This window comes from Camellia sinensis, unplaced genomic scaffold, assembly GCF_055761805.1.
Source record: "Camellia sinensis isolate YWXY unplaced genomic scaffold, ASM5576180v1 Unanchor3, whole genome shotgun sequence".
In the NCBI taxonomy this organism is placed as follows: domain Eukaryota; kingdom Viridiplantae; phylum Streptophyta; class Magnoliopsida; order Ericales; family Theaceae; genus Camellia; species Camellia sinensis.
This window is the reverse complement of record NW_028129178.1, coordinates 22,536,536-22,553,055: the sequence shown is the minus strand read 5'-3', so window position 1 is coordinate 22,553,055 and position 16,520 is coordinate 22,536,536. Positions and strand designations below refer to the sequence as shown.

Sequence of the window (16,520 nt, the reverse complement as noted above, 5' to 3'; positions counted from 1 at the left end):
AGCCTTCAACGCTAGGCAAAATGTATTCAATCATTAGGATCATTTCCCTCCATCTTTGTTGTTGACGTGGCAATCTATAAAATTAATAGTATTTGGATAAATAGCTAAAATAAAGAGCATGGTTGGAGTAAAAACATAAAACAGTCGATAGGCAAAATAAAATATATACTTTATAGTAATATTTAGATAGGTAAAATGCCTACTACCGTTGGAGATGCTCTCATTCTGTTACGAATTTGAGTTAAAACATCAGTTCATCTTTCAACACAACACAGTAAAGTCCTCTTCATTGAGGCTAAGAAAACCTTAACACAATCACTTAATGGAATTGACATTTATTATCTGTAAAGACGAGTGCCACTATTAGCACCCTATCAATTATTTTGGACCACCGATTTCTTTCGACCCACCACTTATAAATTCTAAAACCCTTAAAATTTATTTCTTTTCCGCAGATAATACCAAAATTATCCATGTGAAAATACTACGCCCATTCAAATGCACACCTCCACACCCCAAAGAAACCTATCTCCCAAAACCCTAACAAAACCCATGATGGTAGAACCTCCCAAAACCGATGGAAGAAAATTTGTTCACCACTTGTCATGGTGATTAAGAAGCTTTTTTTTTTTTTTTTTTTTTCTGCTTGATTATGAGTTTTGTCAATCTGCTAGAATTTTTTTTATTTTTTATTTATTTATTTTTTGTCTATTACCTCTTTTCATACACACAGCACAATCTACTTTCATTCTTCTTTGGTTGATTTTTTGTCACTCATCCATGACCTCACTGTACTTGTAAGCACGATTCTTCTCCTAGGGGTCCTTTCTAACATTGTCAATTTTAAGTTATATACTTCTATTAGATGACTACTGCATCTCCACATACTTATTCATAACTTTACAATGAGAAAATAATGTTCAGTTATCTGATCCCAAACAAATAAACAATGTTCGGGCTTATGTTTCTGAAATCGATCATATGTTCAGGAGTTCAGTCTCAAAAAAATTGACAAACAATTTTTATTATTCGTGCCATATTTTTCAAGAAACTTACAAGGCCAATCTGCTTTGAGTTGAGAACACCATCAAAATTATGAACCTCATCTGAGCTTATATTATTGTATTCCTCTCATCTTATGCAGTTATGATTGTCAGAAAAACTTCCACTCATTATCATTGTCGGAGAAGTGTACGTAATCGAATAGTTGCCACTGCTATCGTTGGAATATTGCCACTAAAAGATTTTCAGGATTTTGATGGTGGGTAGGTTTTGAAAGTGTGATTTGGAGAAGAATGATGGGTAGTGATGGAGGCAGGCACTCCCATAAACCCTATCTCATGATGTAGTGGGTGGGTGTGCTTAATTATGAGATGGGGTGTTCCAAAATATTAATGTCTTTTTTAATAATTTCATTTGAGGTTATTATTGTAATATAAAAAATTTTAAAAAAAAATCCAAAAAATGAGGAATTTAAAATAATTGATGTGGTGCTAATAGTAGTATTCATAAAGACTTTTCAAATCCTTGTTGATATGCTCAAATTACATTTTTAACCTTCAAAATATCAAAAATAGCCAACGATACTGTTTTGAAACCGAACCTGACCAGCTGGTTTGACCGATCTAGGTGGACTCTGAAACCAATTTGAGCTCGAAAATTGACCTTTTTTCAAAGAATCAGGAAAGCCCACGGTTAAACCCATATAACCTGTGCCGATCAAGTTTTGAAAAATGTTGTCCCAGTGCTTGAACTCAAGGCCTCAAGCATAAACATCTTGTTGCTTACCATTATGCCGCCTATACTCCTTGTTAAAAAATTAGTAGATTATATTTGAATAATTTTCTCTCATATACTGACATAATTAACATTTTTACAAATAGTAGCAATAAAAAAATAAATGTACAAACAAATATAATTGGTATATATAAAATGTATATTTAATAACAATTTTTATTTAATTATATTTTTACATATTTATTACATAATTATGATATCACGATTTGACCTCGCAGTTGAATCAACGGCCTATTTATCCGATTATTTTATTTTATTTTATTTGTTTATTTATTTTTTTCAATTAGTTCATCGATTTTTAAAACCTTGGCCAACAGGTTGGTTGGCGTATAGCTATGCACTGTTGTTTGTTCGACTATAATTGGTCAATTTAATATAAATTTTGAATGACTAGATTGATGAATTGGTTATCATTTTCTTTAATTTTTTTATTTTTATATTTTGTGCTTTTTGAAAATAAACATGGTAAATTTTGATAGTATTATTATTTTTTTTATGTGAAAATAGTTTTTGAAAATTTAAATTTAACTTTATGATGTTTTCCAAAAGATAGATTATTTATAAAAATAAATAAATAAATAAAACAACAAAATAGAAAATAAAAAGGTAAATTACAAATACATCCCCTTAGATTTGTTTAAAGTATAAATTATCTCTTATAATTTAAAAAATTACAAATATCTCATTGCCATAATTTTTTATTTAACAGAATTAACTAAAAAAATAAAATTCATAATTGATATGCTATACAATAATAAAATTACCTAAATTATTAATTGAAATATATTTATAACATCATTAAAAACTATTAATTAACTTCATAATTTATTAATAAAATAGACGATTTGTTATAAAATTAAAAATCTCAATAATAAAATATAATTTTTAAAATTATAAATAATAATTTATATTTTAATCAAATTTCAAGACGTATATTTATAATTTATCCAAAGTATAAAAACACAACCAGACATGCTATTCGCTTTGGCAGAGTCAAACTTGTGAGCCGAACCGTGTACTTTCTTGTTCCACTTCCACTCATCCATGGCTGCTATGTGTTTAACGTGTAACATTTAGGTGTTGTTTGGGGTATCTTAAATAAGTGTATTTTTTATTTTTTTAGACTAAAAAATTGAGGGAAAAAATATAGATGTTTGGGTTAACTTTTGACTTTTTATGAAAAAATGTGTAATAAAAAATTGTAAAAATTGATTTGTAGAGGAAAATTAGGATTGGGAGTTATGCAGTCGTAATTGTTGACTTTTGGTGAATAGTGTTAACTTTTTAACTTTTTGAGTAACTTTTTGACTTTTTAATTTTTTTTAAGTATTTCAAACTTGGCCTTAGTTTCTTAAACAATCTTATTTTCTGAGCAATCCCGTGCAAGATTAATCAAGTGCCATACATATATATATTTTTATTTTTATTTTGTTAAACTTATGGTTCTTGAAGAGGTTAACCAAGAAAGCCACCATTATTTGGACTTCCTACCTTGCAAATTGAGTGCATTTAATATAATATTGTTGGCAATCAAAGCTTATGTAAAAAAAAAAAAAAGTGATTCAAAAAAATAAAATAAATAAATAACAAAAAATACTCATTTCATCTCAAAATATTATTCCTTTATGGAATTTTTTTTTTGGTTATACAATTATTACACTTTAAAAATATTAATATTAATGAATTTAAAAGAAGGACAAAATAAGAAATTCATGTTATTTTAGTTCTTAATCATATAAAATTAATATTTTAGTTATTAATTCATGTTATTCTTGGAGGAGCTCTAATCAGTGTGTTTGGTTTCAATTTTTTTAATTCAATTTTTTGAAAATTGAGTTTTTTATTTTTCATTTTTTTAGTGAATATTTTTAAAATTTTAGGCATTTTTTAAAAACTTTTTTAAATGCACCTTACTTAGATGTATCTAAAAAAATAAAATATTTGTGAAAAAATATTTCAAACAATTAATAAATACACAAAAATACAAAAAATATATTGAATTTTCTCTCTTTTTTTATTTTTATATTTTTGGTATTTAGTGAATTTTTTATCCATTTTTTTTACGAAAATGAAATTTTTTAAGTGTATTTATGTTAGGTGTGTCTAAAAATTTAAAAAACTTGTTTAAAATAGTTAAAAAATTTAGTAAAAATAAAAAAATACGAAAATAAGAAAGTAAAATTTTTTAAAAAATATTTTCAAAAAATCCAAACCAAACCAAGTGAATAGTACTATTTGTCAAATGTGTCCGCAACCCAAGATAAAAATCCATAAGGATGCTGTCAAACGGCAATTCATACCAAACGACAGGACTACGTGGGTCAACAACGCACTTCTGGTACATAAAAAATTATAATACAAGTGAGTTATTCTTTACATCTAAATTATCCAAAAAAAGGTAAGTCAATATGTTATATTAGTAAAATTTTTTTTTTGTTACACAATTGATCTTCCAGAGCACTACGTAAACAATTTGACATCAAACTCAGAAACTATAGAATATATATAGGCTGATTTCTATAATAAATACACTCTATAATTCCTAACAGTCAAACAACAACTCATCTTATCAAATTTTCCTTTCTCTCTCTAAAAATCTCTCTTTGTCTCTCTAAAAATCTCCACCCCGGGCCTCAATGTTGGCCAGCCGGCCATCTTCTTTGGCCATGGCAGTCGGCTGGCCTCGCCTCTTTTGTGCGTGATTGTTGTTTTCCTTTCTAATAAACTTGTATCCCTATAGTTTTTCCAAATCTTTTTTAGTTCTCTTGGGTGTTTAAGGGGTGAGTTTCAATCTTGGGGGATTTCGACCATGGAAGGTGCCTTGAATATGGGAGGGTTGGATTTGTTTAGGAACTTCATTCGGGCGCTCCTATGTGAGTGGGAGTTTGAGGGGTGGATTCCATTTAAATCTGCGGAGGTCGGCGTTGGGCCCAGTTTCGTTCGGCTCAGAGGAGGTTGTTCGGCTCAGGCACTCTGATGTAGTTATGGTGTTCGGCGACTTCATTCTAGAGGGAGTTGTTGTTTTTGGGGGAGTCCGAAAATTACATTCTAAAGTGAGTTTTGCTGTTCAAGTATCTGCAAATGAGTTGGATCTTGGGTCTTTCAGCCATGGATTTTTCTTTGGCCATGAGAGGTATTGGTATTGGTGGTTCTTAGAAGCTTTGTCTCCATGGGAGGTGGTGTTTCAGCTTGTGGAAGAGGTATTTTCGACCTTGTACTGTTTGTTAGATCGGCAATGGAAGTGGGTGTAAGTGTTCGGCCAAAAGGTGTTTTCGTCGTGGGTGTCTCGATATTGGAAGCAAGGTTCGGCTATGGAGTAGGTGAAGTCCGGCGGAAATGTCAAGCGTAGGTGAAGTTTCGGCGGAAGTGTCAAACGTGGGTAATGTACTGCAAAAGGAACAGTGTTAAGGCGTGGAAGTTCCAGCCGTGGATGTTTCAGTGTTCCGACCAAAGAGTCGGTGAAGCTCGATGGAGATGTCAGGCGTAGGAGAAGGCAGGCGGAAGGGTTAGGAGTGAAACAGCAAGGAGTTCTTTAGGCATGCATCTTGGTTTTGATGTTTTGGATTAGTGGGCGTTATTGCTGTGGTTAATATATAATAATCAAGAGTGCTGCTTTTGGGTTTTTCCTTGCTGTAGTGTAGTTGGACTTTGGGTTCTTGTTTTTTATTTTTTGAGTTAAGTGCTTCTTAACTATTTGTTTTTGGTATAAAAAAAAAAAAAAAAAAATTTCTATGAGGCTGAGGAGTTGGTTGTATGAGTACGAGTAGCAGTAGTAAGAGTATTTTGTATTGTCTGAACCTCTCTCGATGCATTACATCTTCTTGCACCGTTAATGTCATGTTTTTAATGAAATTTTTACTTTGCTGATCAAAAAAATAAAAATAAATAACTCATGTTGTCTACCTACCTACCAAGCTAGTTCTGCTTAACCATCTGATTATATCTGTTGTTACGTAAAGCTATTTCATCAAATGAATAGCATTCTCTTGTTTTTGGTAAATCCATCCATCTTCTTTATGCACAAAAGGAAAGAATGTGAGATTAATTGCTTCAAAATGTTTGGATATAAAAATCAGAAATATATTGAAACAACTTAAGAAATTACAATCCGAACAAAAAGTGAAAATGCGCAGAAGAAATAGTCATTAGAGAATAACTTCACGCCTCCAAGTAATACTTATTTCTTACATTTTAAGTTTTAACACATGACATGCTCTAGATAAGAGATAGAAAGCTTGCATGATAATATAGGTCATGCAAGAGTATGAAACTTTGGCCTATGACTCAATTAATTGGGAGTTTCTTTAACATGTTATCAAACTTTGGCTTCGGCTCTAGATGGGTGAGTTGGATGAAAGCTTGTGTAACCTTTGCTAAGATCTCTATTTTAGTTAATGGGTCACCAACATCTAAATTTTGCCCACAAAGGGGCCTTAGACAAGGTGACCCATTGTCATTGTTTTTATTCAACATTGTAGCAGAGGGTCTTAATATATAATTGAGCAGGGTGAAGTAGTTAAACTTAATCAATGGGGCAGAGGTGGGGTCAAATGGCCTAAGAGTAATTCACTTGCAGTTTGCGGATGACACGATTTTGTTTTGTGAAGCTAAGAGGGAGGAAATCTGCAATATTAAAAGAATTTTAAGATGCTTTGAGATGGCATCGGAGTTGAAAATAAATTATCACAAGAGTGCTATTTGTAATGTTGGGGTTGATGATGGACTATTGTAAGAGTTTGCCTCTAATCTAAATTGCCTTTACCAGAAACTGCCTATAATGTATTTGGGACTGCCATTGGGGGTAAACCCAAGTAGGAGAAATACTTGGAAACCTATTATTGTCAAATTCAAGCAGAAACTAGCTAACTGGAAGAGAAGACTACTTTCTTTTGTTGAGAGATTAACCTTAATCAAGTATGTTATATCCAATTTGCCTGTTTACTATTTATATCCTTGTTCAAGATTCCTGTAGGGATGGCTAAGGAGATTGAGAAAATGTAATAAGCTTTCCTGTGGGGTGGATCAGATCTCAGCAGAAAAGTGCATTTGGTCCGTTGGGAGATGATTGCCAAGAATAAGAATCTAGGTGGTTTGGGCTTGAGAAGGATTAGACCTTTCAATAAATACCCGTTGCTAAAATGGTGGTGGAGGTTTGGAGTTGAGAATCAAACTTTCTAGAAAGAAGTGATCTGTAATAACCCGACCTTCATACATGTTTTCTGGTATACTTTCAGTCCCCTATTCTGCGCATTTATATGCTTATTGTGAAATTTCGTGTGAAATGAAGTTTAATTAAGTGAATCTTATGAATGTAGACTCATATCTGTTTAATAGGAGAAAAATCTATTACAATTATAATGTTTGGATCAGAAATTGAAAGCTATAGAAGCGTAATAATCTGAAATTGATTTTACATTTAAGATCAGCATGATTTTTAGGTCATAATATGATTTTCTGTAAAATTTCAATTTGGAATGATTAAACTGATTGATTTTCGTCTTTATTCACTTTTATATATGCTTAGTCCCTTAATCAATTGACTTAGGATTCTTGAACTTAAAATATCTTCTTCTGTGAGAGAGAAGTGAGGTTGAGAGAAAGAACCAAGGGGAAAGAAGTTCTTCAAGGGAGAAGAGTAGGAATTTAGAGAGTTTGTAAAGATTTGGGTCAAGGTATGTATGAATCACCTTCTCTTTAACCTCTTCTTAAACTTCTCTTACTTTCATGGAGTTTATCATTGAGATCAAGTGTGTGAGTATTGTTCTCTTAGGAAGCATACTTAGCATTTAGTTGTTTTGAAGGTAAATTGGGTTATAAAGACGAATGGGAACTTATTCCTTGGATTTCATGTTAAAATTACATGTTTGTACATGTATATTGTTTGTATGTTAAGGAGAATTGAATTGTGTTGTGAAATCGAAAAGGATTAATGTAATTGAGCTTGTGATTCATGATTTTTGTGGCATTATATACTTGTAATCCTTGTTATCACAATGTTAAGCTATTGTATTGCCTTAATTTCTCCTATTTTGTGCCTTAGTATGTGCCTACTAAGTTGTGGGAATGTTTTGCTTCGAACTGCACCAAACTGGGTTAATCGTCGCACGTGTGGGAGCACTGCTGCACGTGCGGAAAACAGAGGATTTTGGGTCTTTGGCTACTGGAAAAAAGGCATGTGCGGGGCTTCATTGCCGCACGTGCGGGAACCACTACCGCACGTGCGGGGCTCACAACCGCACGTGCGGCCCATGCTGCAAAATTTTGTCTGCTCCGTTTTATGTGTTTGACCCTCTGATGTTATTGAAATCTGTATTTGATGCCTTAAAATATTTGTAAATTCATTTGAAACGAAACGAATCAAAAGATGATTTAAAAAGGGAAAGGAATTAATGTGTGAGTTGTGCATGTGTGTAGGTCACGATCCATGAGGAACTATCGCCCCACTACAGCACAGTGAGTACTAGTATTGCAGTTGTACATTTACCTACCGTTAATGATTATTGTTATTAACGCTCTGTTCTTTGTGAGTTAATTACGTTAACATTTATAAATGATTGGAAAATCTGCGTACATTGGTACGACTCTGGAATTGCTCTGCTTTGTTAACATCTGGGCCTAAGGCCAATCTGTAAAATCTGTTAGGCCAGAGGCCAATCTGTGAAATCTGCTAGGCCAGAGACCAATCTGTAATGTCCGTTAGGCCAAAGGCCGATCCGTAAAGTTTATTGGGCCTGAGGCCGATCTGTGTGTTATTAGGCTTGAAGCCACACTACAAAGGTTGGCTTAAGGCCGTTCTGAACATGTTTACAAATAAGTTTATATATATGTTCTCTGCACTTACGTACATTACACTTCGAATTTGTTCGGTAAATTGTTTATGTACTATTATTCACTGAACTTCGCTCACTCCGTGTTATGTCTGTTTCTGTAGGTACTCAGTCTGGAGGTCAGTTCTAGTCCAGCTTGGACCACTTATCTTTTGCCCATTACACCACAACCAAACACTTAAAACGAAGCTTATTTATTTTGTGGAGTCCTTGCAGAGCTTTTAGCTTTGTGCACTGAACCTTTTGTCTGATGTTGTAAAACATGATTAACTTCTCGTAACATGGTTTTGTTACATCCTCAGACTCGGGGATGGGTCAGTATATTTGTATATATATATACAACTACATGTGTGTTTATTATACGTTAAATTATCTGATATTAAGTGTATGATCCTGGCATGTTAGTATTAGCTCAATGGATGTTATTTTGCGTTAATAAATGCTTTTGTTCAGGCCCCATGGGTTATACATATCAGATTTGATGTCCGTTTTTGAAATGGTCATGCCCAAACTTTTAGGGACGGGTTTGGGGTGTGACATGATCTGCTCAAAATATAATATTCAGAATGGGAAATGGTTTCCAACTTTGGAAGGTAGAGGATCTAAGATCTGGATTGATATTCTTAATATAGTTTTGTTGAATCCAGACTTGCATAATTTCTATATTCATAACTCTCAGATAGCTTTGGGGGATGGGAGTAGAGCTCACTTTTGGTTGGACAAGTGGATTGGCAATGTATGTTTTAAGGAGGAATTCCCTAGACTCTTCTTTCTATCTAATGATAATCATGGGGTGGTAAGGGTGTTTTTTAAGAATAGCGGTGCATCTAATGATTGGAATCTAGAGTTTAGAAGAAATTTGTTGGCTTGAGAGGAAGAGGAAGTCCATAGATTAGTTTGTTTGCTTAGGTGTGCACCAACTCTTTGCATTGATAAACCAAATGAATTGAAGTGGGTTGCAGATTCATTTGGATTGTTTAGCGTAACATCAGCTTATAAATGGATTGAATCCCTTCTTGGTCATGTTCTGACAATGGCAGGCTCTATTTGGAATAATTTTGCTCCTCCTAAAGTGTAATTTTTTGGGTGGTTGGCATGGCTTGGTAAGGTGAAAACTTTCTGTTTCTTCATAGAATTGATATACATGATGGGAGTATTAATCCGGAATGTGTTTTCTGTCATGAAGATATTGAAATTGTGGAGCATATTCTTCTTTTCTCTCCTTTTGTTTGGAGGCTGTGGTTAAATATTGTAAGATGGTGGGGTTTTCAGTGGGTCTTGTCGGGTTTTGTAGATGGGCTACTGCAGTTGTGGTATATGGTTATAGAATGTCAAAATTGAAGAAGAAAATCTGGATGGTCATCCCTTTGACAACTTTTTGGTCTACATGGGGCATAGAAATGAGTGTGTTTTCAATGGATCTCAACCAGACTTTGAAGCTCTATGCGACATTGTGAAAGTTAGGGTAGCTTTGTGGGTCAAGGCTTCGCCATTACATGTGGTAGCTTCTGTGACTGATCTGGTTTACAATCTGCAACAAGTTAAGTTTTGCCTTAGGAATAGTGGTTGAGTGTGTTTTTGTATTGAGAGTTTATCTAGTTGAGTTTATTTGTTTTGCATCACAAATGATGGCTGAGTTTGTGTAAGGTCTGGTTTCTAAGGTATGATCTAGTTTACATTAGAGATACAGTGGTTTTTGTCTGTTCTGTTTATGTGAGTGTTGTGGTTTCAGTCTGTTCTATCTGTTCTGTTTCTGTAAATATCTAAACTACAAATGGATTGAGGTATTGTTGCTTTTTTGCTTATTGAATGGTGGCACATTGGTCTTGCTTTTGCTGAAGCATGTTATTGTTGATCTGTTCTGTTCTGCATTGTTATTCTATTCTGTGATGCTCTATCTCTTTATTGTTTGATCTGTTATCTATTTTTGTGAATATCTGGACTACAAAAGGGATTGAGGCATTGCCGATCTTGTGCTTCTGGAATGGTGACCCTTCTGTTGGTTGAGTACTGCATCAGGAATAATGGCTGAGTCTACTATTAGTTATGCTCTGCTACTGGTCATGTTTTGTGAGTTTGCTGATGCTTTTGGTTCAGGTTCTGTATGGAGTAGATATGCTAGCTAAAGGTGGTTGATCTGTTTTGTTGGACTGCTATGCTCAGTTGTGGACTGTTTTGTTGGACTGCCATGCTGTGCTATTGTTGTTAAGGAATTTTTTTTTCTGTTTCTTTAGTTGGTTGCTCACCAACTCAAGAGGTACTAGCAAATGATAGGATAGGCTTTTTGGTGCCAACATAGTTGAGATGATTTAGCTCATCATGATATTTTTGCACTTGTCTCTCTTTATTAATTTTTTTGTTTTGTACTTTGCTCTTATATCACTAAAGTTTCTTTTTTGTCGATAAAAAAAAAAAAAAAAGAGTATGAAACTCACTATTGTATAATCAATCGCTAACCACTGCAATAAACAATTAATTCAATAACATATGTGACTCTACTCTGGTGAGTACATTTTTTTAATTTAGCAAAATAATAAACAGAATATTAAGCATGAATATTACTATAATAATGATAAGAAATAATATATATATATATATATAGAGAGAGAGAGAGAGGGAAACAAGAACACAAAAAAATAACTGTGAGACTCGCGTTGTCACGGTTTTAAAACTGATTTTTTTTTCCCTTTCCTCGTAAATGTACAATCGGAGTGTTCCAAAATAAAATACAAATTGCTTACAGTGTCCCTTATTTATTGTTCACAACCACCGGCAAACAACCAAGCCACGAATCAGAATCATCCAAAACACAATAAATACACACAAAATATAGGTAACTATATGAACAAATCACCTTTTCTTCTCTCCTCTTCTCTACAAAAATGTTTCTCCAAGATCTATTCTAAAAAACTAGATGATAGGTTTATAGAAAAGTTATATAATCAATAGAACTACATGAATTTAATCCCCATAAATATTAAAATGATTTTCTATCAAATAGAAATTATATGTACAAGATTAATTTGTAATAAAACTAGTAATTGAACATATTACTTTTACCAAATATAATTTATTTTTGTTAAAATATCCCAACACATTTTATCAATTCTGATTTCTCATTCCTCAAAATAAATATAATTGACCGGTTGTATGCATGGAATGATACCATGTATGGCATGTCAATTTTATGGGTTATAGGAGTGTTGTATACACACACATCACATTGCCAATACTCAAAGGCTTACAGTTCATCAGGCTGAGATCAGGCAAGTCAAAAACTCATAGGAACTAAATGAGAAAGAGATAGAACTCATAAAAGTTTATTACAAGTCATTATGAACATTTCAACAATTCAGCATATCCATCTTCGTGATGTTGAAGTTTTCCACAGGCATGGATGAATGGTACAGCTTGTCTGAATAATTCAGTTCATAATAATAATGGATGCAAACAAAGAGTTTCCTATCATGAATTTTTTGTTGCCCTGATTGACCTTTCAACACCATCAATTTATCCCACACGTACTCTACACCAGACAGTAACAATTGAGGTTGATAATCAACAATATTGGCCATTTAATGAGTTTTAAATTAGTAAACAAAGTCATTAACTCTATCTATTTGTCTAATTGTTCCACTTGCTTGGTCTTACCTACAAGTCTCTTGGAGTCTCACTCACCTACAAGTCTCACATTTAGTATCAAGGCGGACCATCTTTGCTGCCGAAAGTAGGATTTTACTAATGATGTGTTTGGTTGGGAGATTTGAGAAGATATTTGAAAAGAAAAATAAAAAAAAGTAAGCGAAATGTGAATAAAATATACTTATATTTTATCAAGTTTCACACATTTTTTCCCATTCTCTTTTTAAATTCCTCTTCAAATTCTCCAACCAAATAGCAGAGGCATAGTGATTAAAAAATTTTCAGGAGCTGTAGCAATAGCATAGGCGTTCAGGAGTTGCAGCATTAGCAGAGGCATGGTGATTAAAATATTGGGTTGTTGATATTGATGATTTAAAATCATGAGGCTTGCAGTTTAGGTGATTTAAATATTGGGTTGATTTTGGGTTGATTAGAGGATTTGCAGGAGCTGTTTGGGGGGTTTGGTGGGTTGATTTTGTGGGGTTTCATGTAATTTATTTTCTAGTTAAGTCCTTCTTAACTTTTTATTTAAAATTCGAGAGGCCAAGGGGTTGGTTGTATGGATGCGAGTAGCAGTAGTAGGGGTATTTTTATACTTCCGAATCTCTCTCGATGCATGTCATCTTCCTGTACTTTTAATTTCATGCTGTTAATGAAATTTTTCTTTGCTGATCAAAAAAAAAAAAATTCTCCAACCAAATAGAGAGACCACTGTTGGAACCTTGACTCAATCTTCTCTATCCTTAATTTGATGTATAGTCGATTCAACATGAAAGAGAAAAAGTACAAGTTTCAGGAATTTCAAAGCAGAAGCCATTTTGAGCGTCATTGTTGACTCATGGAAAATTATAAGAATGAAGAGGCTATAAATACCCATAATCAGCCAAAAGAACTACTCAAAAAGCTCTTACAACTTCATAGCTCTCTCCAAGGCTATCAAAACTTGAAACTTTTGTCCCTATCAAGGCTTTCACCTCTCTCTCTTGAACACAAAACAAACATATGGAAAGCCCAAAGTCACCCCTTCAGCCCCCTACTTATGGAAACCTAATCACTGTTCTCAGTATTGATGGAGGTGGAGTAAGAGGGCTTATCCCAGGAACAATTCTTGGCTTCTTGGAGTCCGAACTTCAGGTATAGTATACGTTTCTAGTTTCTATATTTTTATTTTTATTTATTTATTTATTTTCACGCGATGCTATCTAGCGTGTCAATTAAGTGGTTTCAAAAAAGAAAATACTGATTTTTTAATGGAGAATTTGATAATATTCCATGAACTAACTCTAGACGGCTTGGCAATTATGCAGAAGTTGGATGGCGAGGATGCAAGAATTGCAGACTATTTTGATGTGATTGCAGGAACAAGCACAGGTGGTCTTGTGACTGCCATGCTAACTGCACCTAATGAAAAAAACCGCCCCTTGTTTGCTGCTAAAGATATCAAAAACTTCTACCTTGATAATTGCCCTAAAATATTCCCGCAAGTCAGGTATCCATTAGGAAAAACCAATATTCCTTACCAGATAAATTTTACCATTGTTCACTTCCCACATGGATCCATGTAGGAGGTGAAAAAAGACTGCGAAATCATCTCATAATAATTAACTACATGCAATATATTGTTCAATTTTGATGACAAAAACTACATAGTACGGTTATTAACATGTTTGAATTTTTTAAACAAGCAGTTCTCCATTTCCTAGGGTAATCAAAGCCTTATTTGGACCAAAGTACGATGGGAAGTATCTCCACAGCCTAGTTAAGGAAAAACTAGGAAATATAAAATTACACCAAGCACTGACTAATATAGCAATACCAACTTTCGACATTAAGAGACTCCAGCCAACCATCTTTTCCACCTATGAGGTTTGTATTCATCTCTTTGTAACTAAAAAGTCAATAGTGATTGTTCGGATTAAACTGAGAACTAATGATTTTATATGTACATTTTTCATGATTTTTTAGGTGATGAATAATCCAAGCTTGGATGCGTTACTTTCAGATATATGCATTGCAACCTCAGCAGCACCTACTTATCTTCCTGCCCATTATTTTGAAACCAAAAACCCAAATGGAAAAGTTAGAGAATTCAACCTAATTGATGGTGGTGTGGCTGCAAATAATCCGGTATCCACAAATAACTTTTCTAGTTACATATTCACCCAAAAAAAAACTTTTCTAGTTACACAAAAATGGATATCATAAATGTGCACAAAATATTAGGTTGCGGTTTCTCTCTGTTCTGTGTGAAAGTAGTTTTATCTATGAATTTCAGAAATAATGCCTTTGAACTCTCTTTTTTTTTTTAAAAAAATTTTAAGACCATCACTATTTATATTTTATAATTTTTATTTATTTATTTTTTTCTTTTATGTTTTAGGCTTTGATTGCTATCAGTGAGGTGACCAAGCAAATAATGTGGAGAAGTTCAGATTATTTTGCTATAAAGAAAATGGACTATGGTCGACTTCTGGTTATATCATTAGGAACTGGTTCACCCAAAGCTAACGAGAAATATAATGCAGATAAATCAGCTAAATGGGGTTTGTTGGGATGGTTAACCAGTGGTAGTTCCACACCCTTAGTAGATGTGTTTAGTCAAGCCAGTTCGGATATGGTTGACTACCACCTTAATGTGGTTTTTCAGGCCCTTCACTCCAAAAAGAATTATTTACGAATTCAGGTATATATGCCCGTTCATGCTCATCAACAACAAAAATGTTATGTACCCAAAAGAAAAAAAAAAGTTGTTCATTTTTTTGTCAACCAAATATTGACTAATGTCGATGATTGAACCAAACTGCAGGATGACACATTAACTGGGAAAGTTTCGTCTGTTGATATAGCTACGAAGAAAAATTTGGAAGATCTTGTGAAAGTTGGTGAAGGATTACTAAAGAAACCAATTTCAAGGGTAAATTTGGAGACAGGTGTAGTAGAGCCTGTTGGTCAAGAGACTAATGAAGAAGCTCTCCGAAGGTATATCAACTTATCTCTAGTACACAAATTGTATCATGCAATTTAGTTTTCTTTATTCTCTCAATAGAACTAAAAAAAATTATTATATGGCAGGTTTGCAAAACTACTTTCTGATGAGAAAAGACTTCGTAATGTCAGATCACCGCATGGACGCACTGCAAATACAAAGGATTTTAAACTAAGATTGTAGATTAATATATTATTTATTTTTATATTTTTTGTTACATGTGTTTTTGATGTAGGTGCAAACAAAGTACACCCATGCACCTTTCTATTTCTTTTGTTATTTTCCTTTTGAATAATGCTCAGCTGGTACAAAGTAAGCATTCTTTATTCTTTAATGAATCAGTTGTACCAAATTTCTCAAGCAATGCTAATTAAGTACTCAAAAAAGGATGTTCTCAAAAAAAAAAAAAAAAACCGTACTCATAAACAGGAGTGGAAGAAAGTGTATAGAAAATAAATGTGTTGACTAAATTTGTGACTTAAGCCACATTAAGGGATTGTTTGAGATATTTTAAATAAGTGTAATTTTTGACTTTTTGAACTAAAAAGTAGAGAGAAAAAAGATAGTTATTTGGGATAACTTTTTTGACTTTTTACGAAAAAAATATGTATTAAAATATTGTATAAAATAACAAAATTGCCATCTTACCCCTACTATATGTAAATACCTACTGACTTGGATTATACTGGAAGCCAGTCGATTGGCAGCAAACGTTATAGGAGCAGATTGCCTACAGTCCAAGATCGAACTAGACGATGCTATTCGGCCTGTAGGGGCCCACCACGGGTTCCTTTTTAATAATCAGAACTGTTCAATGTGTAGAACTCGCCGATTACTATTTGTAAAAAATCACATTGATTGAATATCGATAGCTATCTGACCAGATTATTTTTTTTTCAACCATTAATTTCTTCACCGTCCATTTTGTTGTACAAAACTGATTTGATCATATAGCTATCGATATCCGATCAACATGATTTTTTACAGGCATTTAGTATTCAACGAGTTCTACATATTCAACGATTCAGATTATCAAAACAAGACCCATGATGGGCCCCCATGGGCCGAATAGCTATGTCCTGTGCAACTTTTTTGTGCATTGCCATGTAAAATTTGTAGTATCAGTTGATAGTGTACCATCACTGCACACTGTCTTGTGTAACAGCACTGTCATGATTATATATATATATATATATATATATATATATATATATTTGTAAATAGTGATAATTTTTTGACTTTTTTAGTAATTTTTTGTCTTTTTGTCT

General features: G+C 33.3%; 1 protein-coding gene across 2 annotated transcripts; it reads left to right on the top strand.

Annotated features, from left to right (window-relative positions):
* The first annotated feature begins 13,160 nt into the window (after nucleotides 1–13,160).
* LOC145789367 (patatin-like protein 2) lies at nucleotides 13,161–15,586 on the top strand. 2 transcript variants are annotated; one of them, XM_082912495.1, is made up of 7 exons: nucleotides 13,161–13,400; nucleotides 13,574–13,755; nucleotides 13,970–14,132; nucleotides 14,232–14,393; nucleotides 14,647–14,949; nucleotides 15,073–15,245; nucleotides 15,339–15,586. In XM_082912495.1, the coding sequence occupies exons 1-7, from the start codon at nucleotides 13,269–13,271 to the stop codon at nucleotides 15,433–15,435; spliced, it is 1,212 nt and encodes a 403-aa protein (XP_082768621.1). In that variant the 5' UTR covers nucleotides 13,161–13,268; the 3' UTR covers nucleotides 15,436–15,586. The 2 variants fall into 2 exon arrangements, with proteins under 2 accessions (XP_082768621.1, XP_082768620.1); XM_082912494.1 differs by having other exon boundaries at nucleotides 13,955–14,132.
* The last annotated feature ends 934 nt before the right edge of the window (nucleotides 15,587–16,520 follow it).